This window comes from Melanotaenia boesemani, chromosome 3 (assembly GCF_017639745.1).
Source record: "Melanotaenia boesemani isolate fMelBoe1 chromosome 3, fMelBoe1.pri, whole genome shotgun sequence".
Classification (NCBI taxonomy): Eukaryota; Metazoa; Chordata; class Actinopteri; order Atheriniformes; family Melanotaeniidae; genus Melanotaenia; species Melanotaenia boesemani.
The window spans coordinates 14,560,867-14,579,377 of record NC_055684.1 but is presented as its reverse complement, the minus strand read 5'-3'; the positions used below and the strand labels follow the sequence as shown (position 1 = coordinate 14,579,377).

General features: G+C 36.9%; 1 protein-coding gene across 1 annotated transcript; it reads left to right on the top strand.

Annotated features, from left to right (window-relative positions):
- The first annotated feature begins 1,425 nt into the window (after nucleotides 1-1,425).
- Nucleotides 1,426-18,501, top strand: tgm8 (transglutaminase 8). Its single transcript, XM_041978949.1, has 15 exons — nucleotides 1,426-1,490; nucleotides 4,910-5,080; nucleotides 5,317-5,571; nucleotides 5,691-5,809; nucleotides 7,029-7,157; nucleotides 7,656-7,833; nucleotides 8,315-8,450; nucleotides 9,577-9,686; nucleotides 10,682-10,797; nucleotides 10,898-11,024; nucleotides 11,187-11,335; nucleotides 14,882-15,056; nucleotides 15,192-15,355; nucleotides 15,819-15,952; nucleotides 16,366-18,501. The coding sequence occupies exons 1-15, from the start codon at nucleotides 1,466-1,468 to the stop codon at nucleotides 16,511-16,513; spliced, it is 2,136 nt and encodes a 711-aa protein (XP_041834883.1). The 5' UTR covers nucleotides 1,426-1,465; the 3' UTR covers nucleotides 16,514-18,501.
- Nucleotides 18,502-18,511: the final 10 nt, after the last annotated feature.

Below are 18,511 nucleotides of genomic sequence, written 5' to 3'. Positions count from 1 at the left end.
ATTTTTTTATTTTTCTACTGATGGTTTACTGTGGTGTAGTTATTGAGTTCAACTGCTTTTTTCAACTCACATAACATGTGACTATGAGGAAACCACAGTTTCTGTTAGATTTCAGGTCAGTGATTCATTCTCAGTATGAAGCAATTACTGCATGCATCAAAAGTTTAATAACGTAATAAGAGGTGTTGGTTGATTGCAATTTTCTCTGATATGAGCCCATCCCTTTCTCTCGACATCTTGTCTCGCCTCTCATTCTTTCCTGTATTCTTTTTTTAATCTTTTGATCAACCTGTCACTTGGTTTCTTTTCTTGTTTTTGCAACGCTTGTCTACGTTTGACACCTAGACAGCTCAGGTCATGTCAAAATTTATCTGTGTAGTCCAGAGTCTCAGTGGACTTTGTATTTTCAAAGCAGAGTTGGTGAAGTTTCAGCAAGAGTGTTTTTTTTTTTTTTTTTTTTTTGTCATTTTTCTTTCTAGTTTTAAAATAAAATAATTTAGCAAGATTTAGTCTGTTACGTTTTATTGAGCTAACTGTACTAACTTCATTTATCTGTTTGCTGAAAGTGATTCCTTCGCCTTACAACTGAAGTCTTCTGCTTTCTTCTTTTTTTCTTGCAACATTTGTCATGAAATGCGCTTTATGTGATGTCCTGCAGGAAGATTACATGTAACATAGCTAAACAAGTTTTACAGTGTATCTTATTTGCTCCTTAGCAAAACATTTATTTGATATTTTTGAGGTATTTTATATATTTTGTTGGAGTTTATGATTAGAGTGAAATACCTAATCAGGTATAAACATAGTCTCAATTTATCCTGCATGTTGATGTTCTACACTGACACAATAGGGGTATTCCCCATTTTCTTTTTCTTTTTTTTCTTTTTTTTTTTTACTTTCTAAAGACTTTTCCCTCTGTTTTCATCCCTCTTTTAACATTAAATGAGCTGCATCTTCTTTGTGTGCATATCAGTGCATGGATGAGTGGACATCAAAGGCTTTTGTAGTGATTGTTTCAAAGATTCTGTCACAATCTGGTAATATAGGGAAACATTTTAGATCTTTTCTTTCCACATCATAGACAAAAGAAGGTTCATCATGTCCTTTAAGAAAGTAAATTACTGTATTATCAAAAATAATTACCAATATAAAATGATTTGATTATAAATTGATTGAGAAATGGCACCTATTGTCTGTACTGAACGTGTCAGAAATACATTGATAACGTGGGTAAATTCCCACACAGTTTAAGAGCAGTAAGGTAAATTTTCAGTGACAGCCCTATGAGCTGTTGAGAAAATGTGAGTGATGTTGTGACAATTCTAATTGAGGTGAAAGGAGGGAAGGTGTGACAAGACGCTTTAAAAACCACCAGGGCAGAGTCACCTGTCAGTATCCTGCCGAGTGTCTACTACATCACATTTCACTTTGTTGTTTCCACTGTAAGAAGGAAGGTTCTGCACAGATGGCAGCCAGGTTTAAACAATCTGGTAAGTTTATCCTTTTTTTCCTCCCAGAGGTTGCATAGCAAGAACTTCATTATTGTGTGTTTTGGGAGTGTCAGAGATGCTTGCCAGCTGTGTAGATAGGATTTCAAAGACAGACTTAACATAGGAATTTAGCTTATTAATAGAAGAAAGAAGGAAAAAGATAAATCAAAAGGGTTTTATGCAACCAGAAGAGGAGCATGCACAGAGGTGTTAAGGGTGGAGGGACAAATGGCATTTGAGTTTGAAAGCCATTCCCAGCCAATCTTTTAGAACAGGCTGGTTAAAATGATTGCATGGTGTTTTTCAGTCCTGTCCGTTTCACAGGTGACTACATTTTTTATTTGTGTGCTAGAGCATTTAATTAATTGGCTGCAGTCGGGATGTGAAGAGGATTTTAAGCAATATAGTAAAAAAAAAAAAAAAAAATGCTCCTACCATCTCCTTTAAAGTGACCATCCCTAATGGACATTTCCTAATAATTTACGGATACGTCACTTGCGCATGCTCGTAACTGCTTCTGCCTGCTCTCTTTACCAAGGAAACTAGAGTGATTCCGGACAGTTCTTATGTATTTGACTGGTAAATTTGTTAAGACAAACAGCGAACAGCCTGTATTCGTGCGATCAGCACAGGCAAATTTGGCTACCATGTCAGTACTCTCAGCTGATAAACGAGGCTTTGAGTAATGAAACTTTTGGCGAGGGAATTGTCCAGAAAAACTCAACACATTCCTGGGCTTCATCACACCATGACTACAGATCCGATCAACATTCTGGTGCATAATACACAAGGGTGGAGAGCAATTACAACAGGTTTACAGACAATCTGGCAAAGTGGGGTTGTCATTCCTGATTAATAGGCGAATCTTTGTTTACATCTTTTTGCGCATGCGCGTGTGGTTGGGTGGCAAGAAGACCTGTTGAGATGGCGGAACCTGCTAGCATAAACAAGAAAGTAAGCGGGCGAAATCCAAATTATATAAGTACGCTAAGCTCCGAAGACCAGAGGAGGTTTAGAGAGAAACTAAAAATTTGTGTTGCAGACAAAATCGAATAAATACAAAGCCCATATGAAGTCTGGGATGACGAAAAATACTGGTCTGACTCACCTGCATCTTGGCCACAGATGTGCTGGGGAGATATTTATTCTTATTTAGTTGAAAGCCCTGGACCCTTCACCCACGAGAGGTTAAAAGCTTTTAAAAGCCTCGAAGCTTATAACTATTTTGTTTCAAGAAAGGTTGGGCCAATCTTTTCGGTGAAACAAAAATCAGTGGTCGTGCTCAAAGCGGAGGTCAGACCCGGCCAAGCAGAGTCACAGCGTGATTCGCATCTTCCGTGGGTGATCGCCCAAGAAAACGGTGAAATAATCACATGTCACTGCGACTGCAAAGCCGGGTAAGGCTTTATTTATCAGTGCCTTTGAATTTTTCATTTTAAATCTAATGACTGTTTTTCAATTTTATTGGTCCTGTTAACTATAATTTAAATGGCGTTTGGTCTATCGTGAAAAACGATAATAACATCTTACAAAATTTTTCTTTCAAATCCAGTCTAGGAGAAACATGCAGTCATGTAGCAGCTTTAATGTTTAAAGTAGAAACAGCGGTCAGGATAGGACTCACAACAGCTGCGTGTACCAGTGAGGCTTGCAGGTATCAAAGCACGTATCATAGCACGTAACCATTTCCTTCTTTTTTCGGGGTCTTTTTCGGTGGGAATGCGGAAAAACTTTTTGTTGGGCCCCCAACGAGCCGTACAGCCAATCACACAACACGAGTGAACCATGTAGTAGATCGCCCTCAAACTCCAAACGCAAAGAAATCCAGCTAACAGATGCAGCTTCTTGCCACCCAATACCGTGATGCAATGCGGCAAAAGGTAAACACTGACGTCACAAAAGATTCGCCTATAGGAGAGAGGGACAGGTGAAACTGGCTGATTGCTGTGAACAGGTAGAGAAGTGACAGGAAACATGGCCAAGTAAGGCGTGGGCCAGGGGGGCCAGACTGGAAACCATGACAGTATGTCCCCAGACACCAGCTGAAACTTCAGCTTTATGTTCATGTTGCCTCTCCTTCAGACTGTGGTTGAATCTGAATAAGTTTGTTTATTTTTTATGCCTCTTTTTCTTTTTATTTATTTACTTATTTTGTGCCACTGTACATTTCACACCTGCCGTTGAGGATTGGCAGACTTGCCAGGAAGGTGTGTAATGATGCTTTCCTGTGCTGTCCTGTTGTGGCATGCCCCGATCATACACACACACACGCACACACACACACACACACACGCACACACAAACAAACAAACACACACACACACACATTTCTTCTTTGTGCAAAATGGTCCTGTAACGAGTGGGTTTACATTTTTCAGTTACAACCCCACCATGGTTTCAGCACTGTGCAGAAATTAGTCACTGTGACTTCTGGTTGGCAGTTTCTTATGTTTTCCAGAACTTTCCACTACTCCTCTGACTGTGTGTAGCTCAGGTATTAAGCATTACAGGCTTTAATTTGATGTATGTGACATGTAAGCATCTGTTTGACTAAACTGTGTGTGATAGTAAAATCCCATTTAAAAGTTGTTTTTTTTGTTTGTTTGTTTGTTTGTTTGTTTGTTTTGCCTGCACCAACTTATTAAATCAGAATGCAACAACTGAAATAGCATCTTAGTATTTCCTTATGTTATATATTCTGTTCTTTTTATTTCTTCTTTCATCGCTGTAAAAATATGTCTTTTGTTTAAAACATAACTTGTAAATCAATGTTCCAACTATTTTATTTTATTTTATTTATTCATTCATTCATTCTCTGTACCGCTTAATCCATTACGGGTCTGGAGCCTATCCCAGCATTAACAGGTGAGAGGCAGGGTGCACCCTGGACAGGTCACCAGTCCATCGCAGGGCCAACACATAGGGGACAAACAACCATTCACACTTGCACTCACTCCTAGGGAGAATTTAGTCATCAATTAACCTAACATGCATGTCTTTGGACGGTGGGAGGAAGCCGGAGTACCTGGAAAGAACCCACTCATACATGGGGAGAACATGCAAACTCCACACAGTAAGGCCACTGCCCTCAAGGTTCGACCCACCCCCCAGCTGTGAGGCTGCAGTGCTAACCACCCTGCATTTTATTTTATTTTATTTTATTTATTTATTTTTTGCTTTGGCAGAGCTGATGTCGGCTGGTGGTGCCTGATCAGGCCACTACAGCTGACCAATCAGAGCAGACTGAGCACTGCCGGAAGGACATGAAGGAGATGATCAAGAACACTTCATAACTGTACATTTTTTTATGATGGGTTATTTGAATTGTCTTGTACATGAAATGTACAATTGCCTTGCCTTGCCTATTTTCAGAAATAAGTAAAAACCTTTTCACATGTCTTCATATATATTTCTTTTAGTTTTCGCTGAAGTGGATGTCCACAGTAAGACCAACAACACAGAACATCACACCCATGAAATCTCATTGGAACAGCTGATTGTGAGGCGAGGCCAGTCCTTCAACCTGACTCTTAAACTGAGCCAGTCTTTTACCCCTGACCTCCATCCCTTCATCTTCACTGCAGTGACAGGTCAGTCACTTTTTAAAATGAGTTTTAAATCATTTTAATAGATGCAAGATCTGTGCTGCTGTCCTAAACCAAAATGTACTGAATGTCATGGAACCGTATCATTTGCTTAGAAGCTGTAAAGTTGCCACAGGTAGTGTTAAAATAATAAATTAGCAGACATTGGGACATGTGAAAAACAATGGATGACTCTGTTTGGAAAGCATAGCCACCTGACCTCCAGTGGCTCCTCTCTGCAGGAGAATATCCATCTGAGGACCTGGGAACAAAGTCCCGCTTTGGTATCCCTGACACTGTGCAGCGTTCACCGTCTGCTAAAGCGGTATGGAGGGCAGAGCTTCAAGGGGGTTCTTCCCCACAAACAGGCACCCTGAATCTAAACATCACACCCTCAGCTAGCACCCCCCTAGGAGCGTACAAGCTGTCGGTACAGCACAGGGGTGAAGAAAAGATGCTGACAAACCTGGTGGTGCTCTTCAACCCCTGGTGTCCTGGTAGGTTTGACATATTTTTCCTCTGACAAATCTGTTACTGTCCGTATAATAATATTTAAATGTTTTAATTTTTTCATCATACGGGACAATTACATTTAATTTTTCTCATTTCTCTTTAGATGATTGGGTGTTTCTATCTGATGAGGCACAAAAACAGGAATATGTGATGAATGAACAGGGAGTAATCTACAGAGGAAGTGATAACTACATCTATCCAATGCACTGGGACTACGGACAGGTACAGATGACTGAGTTAAACAGCAAAAGCTCCACATTAATGATGGTTTTTTAAATCTATTCCCTGTAAACATTCACTTTAATCAGCAAATTAAACATCACTAAAGTGACAGAAAGGTAATATATAACTAAAAAAAGAGACCTTATTGAATTTATGTAGTCTCTGTTCTCAGAAAATTTTAATTGACAGTTTCAAGTTGAGCAATTTTCAGACTCTTTAATTAAAATTAGCGCTGTAACTTTAATTGGTTCTCTTTTCACCATTATTGTCACCAGAAGTATTCTGATTAAAACTATTAATCAGATATAACAATACACATAGGTGTAATGAATAAATATTAGACTCATTCAGCTTTGTGTTTTGAGAGATTTTATTTTTGTCTCCTTTTATTTCTGGCAACTGAATTACATTTGAAATAAGCTATAAGTATATTAAAAAAAAATACACACACACACACACACAAACAAAAAAACAAAACAATTTACTTTAATTATTGTTTAGATTTGATTAAGTTGAATTAAAGCAGAATTTAAATAAATAAATAGGTACCAAAACACAAAACGATCAACTATCTTTGCTGTTCTTTATGTTGACATTTTATTCTTTTTGTCTGAAACCTGAAATAATTATGTAGTATATTTATTAACAACTTGTTTATGTCATTTATTCATTTTATTTTAATTTTTATTTACCACTTGACCAGTAAAATTTTAAACAAGAATACTTTTTTCAGCAAAAAGTAAAAAGATGTAAAAAAATGTACCCTTTTAAAACCTGGGGTCCCCCAGTTGGGGGACTTTGAGAACAGATGGTGCCAAAAATCAGAGCTGACCTTTACTGAGGTAATGGTTACATATTGTACAATGATTTGACAGAGGTTTAGAGTTTGCAGCAGGGTTTTCTTGGCAAGCCTGAAACCTTTTTCATTTGTGCTATGTGCCATCTTCATTTATTCTTCACCAGTAACACATGAACTGATATTTACAGATTCTAACAAGATTAAATGTTATTGAATTTTCAAATAACTTCCACTGATTAAAAAAAGAAGGTTTAAATACAATTTGAATAATTTAAATATGAATATGGCTGCTCAAAAGTATCATAAAAACCAGATAGCATCACATTCAAAATATGAATACTGAAGCAACAGCAGTTTATATTCCACCACATTTCCATGAACAAAACACAGTTTAAGAGCAGCGTCTCTCTTTCTGTCTAGTTTGAAGAGGACACGGTGAAAATTTGTTTGAAGATACTGGACCTCAACAAAAAGCACCTGCGCAACCCAGCTGATGATGTTTCTGCTCGCTCTAACCCCATCTATGTCGGCCGTGTAGTCAGCGCCATGGTAGGACAAGATCCTTATGTTTCATACCTTCTTACAAACCATTACTGAGCTGGAATATATACATTTGTCTTTTCTGTACCAAAATTAAACTGCCGTGTTGCAAAGTCATGACATTTTGGGGGCTGCGAACAAAGTAAAGCTCATGAAGCTCCTACTATGGTGTTTGTAAGAGTGTGTAGTAGATTTTGTCAAAGGTTCTTTTTACTTTATTGGACACAGTATTAAACACTATACTAAAGTAAACACTATACTTTACTAAAAAAAAAAAAAAAGACTGAAAACATATTTAAAATTATTATTTTTATTATTAAAATCTGTTTTAAGGTTTAAATTTGAGAAATAACTTGTTGCTTCTTGATTAAACGAACTACATGAAGTCTTATAAAAACTTTGATGACCCAGTAAAATGATGAGCTTTAAAGTCCAGTGTTTTTTGTCTTCTGATGTGAGCTAATATTAGAGTGAAAAATAGAATTTTGTTTGTTTGTTTCCTTCCAGATTAACAGCCAAGACGACAACGGCGTCGTGCAGGGGAACTGGGGAAAGGAGTTTGGGGATGGAGTCCCACCCACTCACTGGAGTGGCAGCTATGCCATCCTGAAACGCTGGATAGACTCCAACTGCCTCCCGGTCAAGTACGGCCAGTGTTGGGTGTTTGCTGGCGTGATGTGTTCAGGTAATGGCTGATTCTGCAGCTCCTCCATTCACTCTTTTAACATGGTCTGTAGAAAATGATGTGTGCTCTGAGATAGTTATCTAAATAATTTGTTTTACAGCCAGAAATCCTGTAATTTTAGATTTTAAAAATGGCATTTTGATGGTAAAACTTATTTATTTATTTGCTGTCTTGCAAATTGCAGTAATGAGAAATTGTCATTTGTTTGTTGTTTGGGAAGCAAAATTAAAGATTTTGTTTAGGAATAATCATTACAGGCCCAAAACATGTTGCATTCCTCACACCATCCCAGTCATGCCAACATTTCTCATGTTATTTCTTTTAATTACAGATGCTTAAAGCAGTCCTTGACAATGAAAAAAAAAAAAAAGATATTTTTTTTCTCTGTACCTTTTATTTATGTTTTTCCCCCACAAAAATAGTGGAGCAAACAAATTGCTGCTAAATAATGGGAATTACAATAAAATATTTTTTGTTCCAGTGATGCGTCTGCTGGGCATCCCCTGCAGAGTGGTCAGCAACTTCCAGTCTGCTCACGACACCAACAAGAATCTGACCGTTGACAATTACTACGCCGACTACGGGGTCAGAGAGAAAGAATCCAGGGACAGCGTCTGGTGAGACACAAAGGCTTGAACTTCTCACTTTGAGAACTTACACAGCGTGAAGAAACAAATCCTCCACCCGTTGCACTCTTCTCCAGTCTTTTAAATGTCATCAAATGTTCATGGGGAACTCACCTTCATCTAAGGACCAATCTGTTTCCAGTTTTCACATGTAAAAAACCTTGTCTGCTATGTTGTTTCATCACTGATAATAACTACAATATAATTGTTTCCACACTTCCACATACCAACCTTATCTTCTACAGTAAAACAGGCACAGAGGCCTTTTGGGTCTTTTTTAAAAACTTCACAAAACAGTGATATATATATATATATATATATATATATATATATATATATATATATATATATATATATATATATAGAGAGAGAGAGATAGATAGATAGATAGATAGATAGATAGATAGATAGATAGATAGATAGATAGATAGATAGATAGATAGATAGATAGATAGATAATTTATGTTCTATAATCAATTCTCATGTAAACATGTCAATATTTTAGTAATTTGGGGAAAATATATAATAGAAAATAGTAACATGTGAAATACACTACAGTGTGAGTGTGCAGCAGCCTGCTGTTGGGAACAGATCAGTATTGTTGTTCCTAGTCTGGATTTTACTGGAAGGAAATTAGCGGTATTATAGATCTGTAGCATCAGTGTAAAAACTTTGCTGAAAAACCCTGATGTAATCTGTCCCCCCGGTGGATCCCTTACCTACAATACATCGCACAGTAATAAGCTGTAATACATGCAATTTATTTATTTATTTATTTTTACATTTTGTTAAAAGACCAAATAAAGAATTCAGGTCAAAAAATTTTAAATTTTTCTCGTTATTTAGCTGATTAGGCGTTAAAGGCTTAATGTTTAAGCAGGAGTAAATCTCGTAGACGTTATCAGGTTATGTCAGTCATACAATAAGAGAAAGTGAATCATCCTGATTTTGAAATGAAAGCAGATTTTAATGTTTTTGTGTGTGTGTGTCGTTTTAAATCAAGCTGGTCAAGCAGAGAGTCATCAGATGGATTGTTGTTTGATTAAATATTAATTTTAATAATAAACAAGTTTCACTCAAAGCACTTTATAACTTGAACGCTGTGTTTTGCTAACAGGAACTTCCACGTCTGGGTGGAGGGGTGGATGAAGCGCCCAGATCTGGCAAAAGATGGCAGATATGATGGTTGGCAGGTTCTGGATCCTACACCGCAGGAGATGAGTGATGGTAGCCGTTTATCCTTCCTTATCCCCATAAACTTTGAACTGTGACATGTTTCTTTTTTTTTTTTTTTTTCTCTCCTCTGATGAAATTTTGTTTCCTGATCTAATTCTTCATGTTCACCCCAAGATTTACTGCCAAAAAGATGAGGAATTATTTATTTTTTTAGTAATGGGAGTGTTACTTCAACACATTGTTTTTGAATCTTTACAGTTTGGTCATTAAGTTTAAAACTGTTATTTCTCATTCAAAGTTTTTCTGAAATTGATATAAATCCACTTTGAGATTTGACACTTTAATATAATATCCACCAAATGAATTCAAAATTAATATGTTAAGGGAGACATGTGTATTTTATCACAGACTGACACAGTTTCTATATTACAGCGCTTTAGTAAAACACCACAGCTAATCGGGACCACATACAGGACCCCTCTCAACCCTGTCTTAACAGCCCTGTTCACAGCAGCTGGTTTTAGGAGCACCGCTCACTCCTGCATTTTTTTATATTTTTTAGATGTATGGTATAACTTTGGACCACCGAACTAATTAATATTTTGACACAAATTACTCTCAATAACCTTTAAAGATATTACAATCATGTAAAAGAGTACAGTACTTACCCTGAGCGCCAAACCAAAATGGTGTCTGAATTAGAATCAAAATTAAAAATGCTAAGTTTTCTCTGAAAGTATATTTTCCTCTAAAACAGCCCTCTGAATTAATTTATTTTTGTGCCACTGTCATTAAGTCCACTTCGCTTTTATTGGTTAGCTGCAGTGGTGTGATTCAGCACCATCCACTATTCTGCATCAGTTCTACTGAAAATCCCCCCCAAAATTATATTTGGACAAAATGGATATTCTCCTGCATGCAGGATGAGCCAGAACCATTTTTCAAGATCTTTTGTTATTAGTGACAAAACATAAAATAATAAATTAGAGAAAAATCTTTAGAACTGAAAGAAAATTATGACTTAAATGTTTCACGTCTTCCTGCAGGTATGTACTGTTGTGGTCCAGCCCCGGTCTCAGCCATCCTGAACGGGGATACTCATCTCAAATACGACGTCCCGTTTGTCTTCGCTGAGGTCAACGCTGACTGCAGTTATTGGCTGGTCAGTCAGCAGAGCTAGAGCTTCAGCCGAACCACTTTTAGCAAATACTACAGCCCTCACTGATGGATTGCTTATTTTTGTTTGTGCGTTTGTGCGTCAGGTCAAAGCTGACGGGTCAGAGGTGAAAATATTTTCTGACACCAAAACAGTGGGACAGAACATCTCCACCAAGTCCGTCGGCTCCAATAAGAGGATGGACATCACCGACACCTACAAGCACAGAGAAGGTCAGCTCAACTAAAAATAAGGAATCCCTTCAATCTTAATTTAAATTTTTTTTTTCTTACTAGACTAACTGCTCAGCTTTTGCAAGAGACCTAAATAATGACTCTTTGTAGCTACATCTCATCATATAGCTGTCATGATTAACTGAATTAGCATCCTTACAGGGACAGAGAAGGAGAGGGCTGTCTTTAAATTCGCCCTTGCACATTTAGAGAATAGTTGGATTGAAATAAATGGCGCGAATGCGAACAATGGAAACACAGAAGAAGCAACCAGCATCCCTCCACCACAACTGGTCATGCAATTTGCAGAGGTATGTAACAGAAACTTGGTTTTTGTGTTACACGATGCCCCTTTTAAAATCTGAAGCAGTCCTTTATGTTAAGATGCTCAGAAAAAACAGCTTCTGAAAACTCTTTGTTGTTATTTTCTTCATATTTATTCCTAAAAAAGTCAAACATTATGCTTCAAGTGTTAACAGGTACAAAACTAAAAATCACAGCTGAATCAAAGCAAAAGAACAAGCCAGAAAAGTTTGGAAAAACCTTGGAATATCTTTTCTCACTTAGATTTGCTAAACTTATTTAACAAATCAAGAAAAAGATAGAAATTTTATGACTTTTACTTCATTCTCTCTGCTTAAGCTTAGCTTTCTGGAAAATTAAAAGATATTCCAACCACAAGACCTTATGGGTTTAAGTTGTTCACACTTTAAGGTGATGAACGCATACATATAAAAAAACCCATAATATTAAAATATCATTTTTTTACTTCAATGAAACCAAATAATAATACAAAATAAACAGTGTGCTTTGAAGACTATTTATCATTAATAGAGAGATACTTAGCCAATCTGAAGATGTTCTTTGTTTTATCTCTATGATCCAAACCACCGGAGGATAGGAATATTCATGAAAACCTATTCAGTATTATTTCAATTAAATTCACAGCCTGACCTGATGTGATACATATTCACTACCGAAACTTCTGCAACCGATACTACTGTGTATTGTCCTTCATAACTCCCCCAACAAGCTCCCTCTCTTCTCGATCCTCTTTCCTGCAGGTACATTTTAGAAACTGAAACATATTTTGTTTGTTGCCACAGCGATGGAGGAGTGAGGAGATGAGAAAGTTCAAATTAGAAAATTTAATAGACCCCGCATTCAATTTTTCTTATCCTCTTTCACTGGGGCTGTGGCAGGTTAGAAAGAGATTAACGTTCGGAGGGTTTAGAAGAAAGAGTTGCAGGGATGCTCCATTTAAAAGACACGATGAATGCTAATTGTTGATGGGGTTTGGTATCACAGCAAAGTATCTCCAAACCAAGACGCCTCAGGAATAGAAATGTCTTTTAGCCAACATGTCCTGGTATTATATTCACCTTTTTTCTCAACAATTTGAAAGAAAGAATTTCATTTAGACTGATGTACTCTGAAGAAAAATGACTGAGACTTCTTTCCCCTACAATGGTGCAGCTGTTTAAGCCTAAAAGTAAATAAATAATACAATGAAATAAAAGTTAAATTAAATTAAACGCATACTATCTTTACTTATAGAGCACCTTTTTTTCAGATTTCTAAACATTTTATTAATTTTTCTTATTTTAAAATTATATCTTTATTTTGGAAAGACAAGAAAAAACATCGACAGCAATATAAAATTACAAAAGAAAAACATTGAATTATTCCTATTTTTGTTTTAAAGTATGGAGCCACGTAGCTGCAACAGTAATCAGTGAGAACATGCACTCCTCTTGTGAACAGTTCTGCAAATGTATCTTAAATGAATAAAGCCCTACATGTCCCACATGATCGCCAATGAAAAACCCCAATCAGTAAATAACCGAATAAACAAGCAATATAAAACAGTACATTTGGACATGGGGGATGTCCATGCTGCTGAAAAAAAAATAAAAAAATAAATAAAAACCTTACAATGGTAATCCGTCAAAAAATATGAGTAGCAAAGTTGCAATAATCAAAACGTCCATGCAATCAGACAAAGTCCGCTCTTGTAGGGGTGATAAATGAAATCCATTAATTCCAATTTTGGTAGAATTCTTATTTGGTAGGTCAATTTTCCATCCAAAAATCTCTAAAATAATTCCAATCCACTCTTCTAGGGTTGGCTCAACCACCTCCTCGTAATTGCTTATTTAAATATGCCACTAAGAGTAGCTGAAACAACTAAACCTCATTTCTATGTTTCATAAAGGTAATGTGGCCTAGGTAGAGAACTTCAAACCTCAAGGTATTTCAATCCCGAATACTGCCCTTAGGGAAGCCTGTATACCCTGCCAGAAGGTCTTTAAATTGGGACATTCCCAAAAGATATGGTAGTGGTTAGCACTAGTCGAGCCACACTGTCTCCAGCATGCCATAGGAGCTCCCTTATAATTTTCCTGGCATGGCGTCTTGAAGTATGAAATTCTTCCCATCATATTCTCTCCAGGACATGGAACTGGACATCAGCCATTGAAAAGACCAAATATTACTCCACACATTCGTAGTAATACCTATTCCAGATTCCCTTTCCCATTTAGCCTTTATATACTGGGTGTTATCAGCTCTGGCACAGGAAATAGTTTTGAAGTGGATTTGGAGGGGATCACATCCCAGGCATTTTTCAGGATTTGGTAAAAAAAGACTGACTCAACATCTGAAAGGTCGGTCAATTTACAGGCCATAGCTGAACTGAAGGACCTCAAAGCTGTGGCCAATATTACTTTAAGTAAGTTAAAGAAAGGTTGAAAGGCCGCGCATTGAACATGATTTGAAATTAGAGTCATATTTATTAGGAATAAAGTCTGAGTCATATGCAAACCATCTAAAAATTCTTAATACTTTCTGTAGCTTGTAGGAGTTGGTAACCTTCTGCCAGACTTGTGTGTGAGTCAGCCAAGGGTTCCCTAGTTTTTCCAAGCAGTCCTTATCCGCTATAGCAGCCTCAATGGGGAACTGACTTGATAAACTGAGCTCCAGCTCCTTCCACCTAGCTATATATTTTTCATTGCACCAATTTAAGAGGGGGGCTATATGAGCTGCACAATAATAATTTCTGAGGCATTGGAGGCCTAGCCCTCCATTTTCCTTGGGGAGTTGAAGGGTGGAATATTTGATCCCCGGTTTCCGACCTTGCCAAATAAATCTGGAGATCCATTTATCCCACTCCTTAAATTGGTCTTCGTTCACCTCAATAGTCAAATTTCTAAATAGGTATAGCAGTTTGGAGAGTAAAGTCATTTTTACAGCACTTACTCTAGAGGTAATTGCAGAGGAAAGGGACCAGGTTCCATATAGATCGCTTTTTATGTCCAAGAATACTAGTTCACAGTTTTCCTGAAAGAACCTGGAGAGGCTTCTAGTCTTCCTAAATACTTAATGTGTCCATTGTCCCAATCTAACAAAAACTTCTCACATAAAATCGCAGGCACTATATAATTAAGCATCGCCTGAGTTTTTGAGATATTTACCTTATAGCCTGAAAACTTCCCAAAGTCCAACAAAATGGACATCAATTTATTGAATGACCCCTCCGGCTCCTCCAGGCAGATCAAAACATCATCAGCAAACATGGCTGCTCTGTGTTCCACTCCCGCCATTGCATACCTTTAATTTTTGATTTTGGCTAATTGATTGACCCAATGTTTCTATAAATAAATCAAAAAGGAGAGGTGAGACTGCACATCCTTGCCTATATAGAGCATTTTTAAATAAAAAAAACAAAAAACAAAACTGTACAAATGACTGTTACTGACCCCAGGAAACGGCTCCATGTGACCCCTCTAACTGTGCTCTGGTTTTAAATGCGTATAATTTCTAGTGTAAATAATGACATTCCTCTGATTCTGTGGCAGGTGTCCATTCCCAGGAACGGTGAGGATGTGAGAATGAAGCTGGTGCTGAACAGTGACAGCAGCGTTCCCAGGACGTTGTCCGTCAACATCAGTGTCCAGGCGATGCAGCACAACGGCTCACCAGCCGGTAACATCCAGACTGAGGTGACAGAGCAGACGCTGCTGCCTGGAAAAGGTGATTCTTCTTCAGGATCTGTCTCTCTAGACAGAAATGTTACTTTCGTTTTTACAGTGAATTGAAGCTCTTTGATGTTTGGATGGTGAAAGAAAAACCGGCTTTAATCTCAGTCTCTTCTTTTATCTCCACCAGATCTGTCCATCCCTATTGTGGTCCCGTTCTCGGCCTATGGTAAATACATGGTGGAGAATAAGAGCATCAACATTTCAGCCATGGTCACAGACAAGCAGAAGCCAGACAACATTTACCTGGCTGAGAACCGCGTTGTGTTGAAGGACCCTCCGGTCTCCATCACGGTCAGTAACAGGCTCAGGCTTTTTGCTTCTGTTCAGTGTTTTTCTACATGACATACAGATGTTGTTTTAAATGTGTCGTGTGATTACACTTACAATAACATCTCTTAAATACTGCTGGCTAAAATAAATACTGGCATATGTTATGACTTTAAAATTTTGCATTTATATTGCATTTTTATCTATAGACTGACTGTTAACATAAAGTAAGGGTGAGGTTGTTTTTCATTTATAAATGGGACAAAAACCTAATTTCATTCTAGTTTTTGAGGTGTTCCTATGAATCTGGGGAAGGCCGTTTTGTTCCTACAGTGATATTTAGGAGTTCGTACTTTGTTTAAAAGTTAGAATTAAGTTAAATTTGGGTAAGGGTTGGGATTAGGCATTCAGCTGTGGTGGTTATGGTTACGAGACTAGCATTGGGTCAGTGGAGACACCCAGCATGTGTGTATTTGTGTTGTTCCAGGTTTTTGGCCAGAGCAGAGTGAACCAAGAGACAAGTGTCGAATGGGTTTTCATGAATCCGTTGAAAGAGACACTGAAGGACTGCTCTCTCACCATCTCTGGAAGTGGCCTTCTACAAGGAGAGACTGTGAACAAGTGAGTAAATGTGTGATGGATGAGCACGGGGATGAACTGATGATAAAGTTCTAATGATTTTTCCGTAGGTTTCCAGTGCTTTCAATGTCTTATAAATGTCAATATCAGTAGTCAGAAACATTTAAAGCAAGTTACCAGGATTTTTATTTTTGCATTAAAGTAAATGTCTTTACTAAATTCAGGTTTTCATTTAATAAAGTTACAATTTAGTTCCAGAACTGACTGAATCGCTCAGATTTGCAGCATTTTGTTCAGATCAGGAATCTCTAGGCTCTACCAACAACTTTCACACTGTTATAAATCTGGGGAAGACCAACTATTGGAAATGTAGACTTCAGTCCACAAACTAAACTTTAACCAAACTGTTCCTGATGTTGTTTCTTTTTTTTTTTCTTCTTTTGTGTCTCCGACAGACTTCCCGATCTGCGGCCGAACTGCAGGGTTCGTACCAAGTTCCCCATCGTCCCCTACAAGAGCGGGCAGAGGACCCTCATAGTCGACTTTGACTGCTCCGCCTTCAGAAATGTAAAGGATAGCCGCACCATCCTAGTCCTACCATAAAATCTTTTCATTTACTTTCACTTTTAAAAAAGATGTTTAATGCACAGATGCACAAATGTTTTGTTTTTATTCAGTGTTGTATGTTTTACTGGCCTTACACATGTTGTATCGCTATGAACATCATTTATGATAAGATCACTTGAAAGAGAAAACAAGGACAGATAAAAGTAGCCTATTGTACATCCAAGAACTGGAAAGTTTAGTTTCAAAGACAGTGTTGTTTTCCTGCGGTGCTTTAAAATTTGTACCACACCTTCTGCTGCCCTTATAAATATGTTTTATGTAAGTGTTTGTATTATTATAGTAACTTTCCCTTTTAAAATAATTATTTTGCATGAATAACAGGAAATTCTTGCTCCTGTTGAAGGTCATCTTAACCTGAATTTATGCTTCAACATCAGATAGATTGAAAACTGATGACAATATCAGTGTAATTACAACTGCATCAGTTTGTGTGTAGACTCGACCCCAGATGTTTTTGCAATTCTGGTTGTGCAAGTAAATAAGTGCTGGATAATTTTCTTCTGTGAAAATGAGTTTTTGCATATCTGCATGCAGGATAATGGTTATTGTGCCATTTAATCTATTTTTTGTTAAATACTGGCAATGAAATGAACTTATTTTGGATTCAGTTACATAGTGCAGAGATGTAGGGATGTTAAGCCACATATATAGATGAAATATTACAATAAGATTAAAAGTGAATAACAGGAAGAGTAAATGAAAGGATTTTAAGTTTTTGAGAATTTGGGGAAAACTAGATTTAGTGATAGTATTTACATTTTGAATATCTAATGTCTTGTTTTGTCCTCGTTTTCTTCTTTGAGGTTTAGACCTGTCTTGTAACTTCTGTTTGGATTCCTACTTTTACTCGTAGCGCCTTTAATTTATGCATGTAGATTTATTGAAACTCATCTTATCATTCACATTACCAGCCTGTAATGTTGTCTGAAACAGGACCATCTTCTAAATCAACCTAACAAACAAGACGACATTTCGATACCCCAAAAGATGGAAATTACCTTCCTGTTTTATTATTATTATTATTATTATTATTATTATTATTATTATTACTATTAATGTTATTTTACATATGTCTTGTATGATGTTCTCTTGAAATTCTTTGTATTAGAACTAGATAGAAAATATCCTTTTGAATGTTGTCCCCATCAAAGCAATGAGGAAGGTCTTTAAGAAAAAGCATTAAACCTGTTTTGGGTTAAAGAGTTTAAAATGTAATCAATTTAGATTTCGTTTTAGAAAAAATGAAACAAAAAGTAAATTAGTGCAATGTCATGGTAAAAGTCGAAAGCAAAAGTAAAACATTTTAAAGGGTTATGAAAAAAACAAACAAAAAAAATAAATACGTGAGGGTGATTAACAAAAACTAAACAAAGCTCAATGACAAATCGAGCGTTTACTTTAGTTGTAAAAGCTGTAATAACGCGAGATTTGCCTCTGGACGCTGTTAACTGTCTATGCTTTAAAATAGAAACTGACCAACTGCTGCCCTCTGTCTGGTGATGCATTCGCGGCTTTGGAAAAAAATGGTACAAACGAGATCTCACCCTAAAAGGAAACCAGACCTCATTTAATAAGTGCTCAATAAAAACGTGATAATCAGTTGACTAAAACACTGTATTTAAAAATATTAACAATTGTTCTTTCTTATGTTTATGTAGAAAAGAACTGCATCTTGTGTGTCCAAAACTGTTGTTTTCAATTTCTTTGTAAAGTTCAAGAAAGTAATGTTTCTACTTAATTAGAAATAACTGTTTCAAGGTGACAATTGTTTGATCCATTTAATTTCAGTTATGATCATTTATCTCAGTGTTGTAGTCCTTTGAGCTTCATTACATTTCTACTTCATTTTATTGAAAGATATTTTACTTTCTGCTGTTCTGCAGCTCTCTGCCTCTCTGTCTGATCATGTTTATGTTCATATGTTGGTGTTGTCTACTCTTGGACGGGTTGTACTGGTAATAATTTTGTTGCACT

What these genes read in the sequence shown, in the direction of transcription:
- tgm8 (XM_041978949.1), top strand. Translation starts at nt 1,466, where the DNA reads ATGGCAGCCAGGTTTAAACAATCTG. An exon ending in GCCGTGTAGTCAGCGCCATG is followed by an intron (nt 7,158 to 7,655) that starts GTAGGACAAGAT and finishes GTTTCCTTCCAG; the next exon opens with ATTAACAGCCAAGACGACAA. An exon ending in GACGCTGCTGCCTGGAAAAG is followed by an intron (nt 15,057 to 15,191) that starts GTGATTCTTCTT and finishes TATCTCCACCAG; the next exon opens with ATCTGTCCATCCCTATTGTG.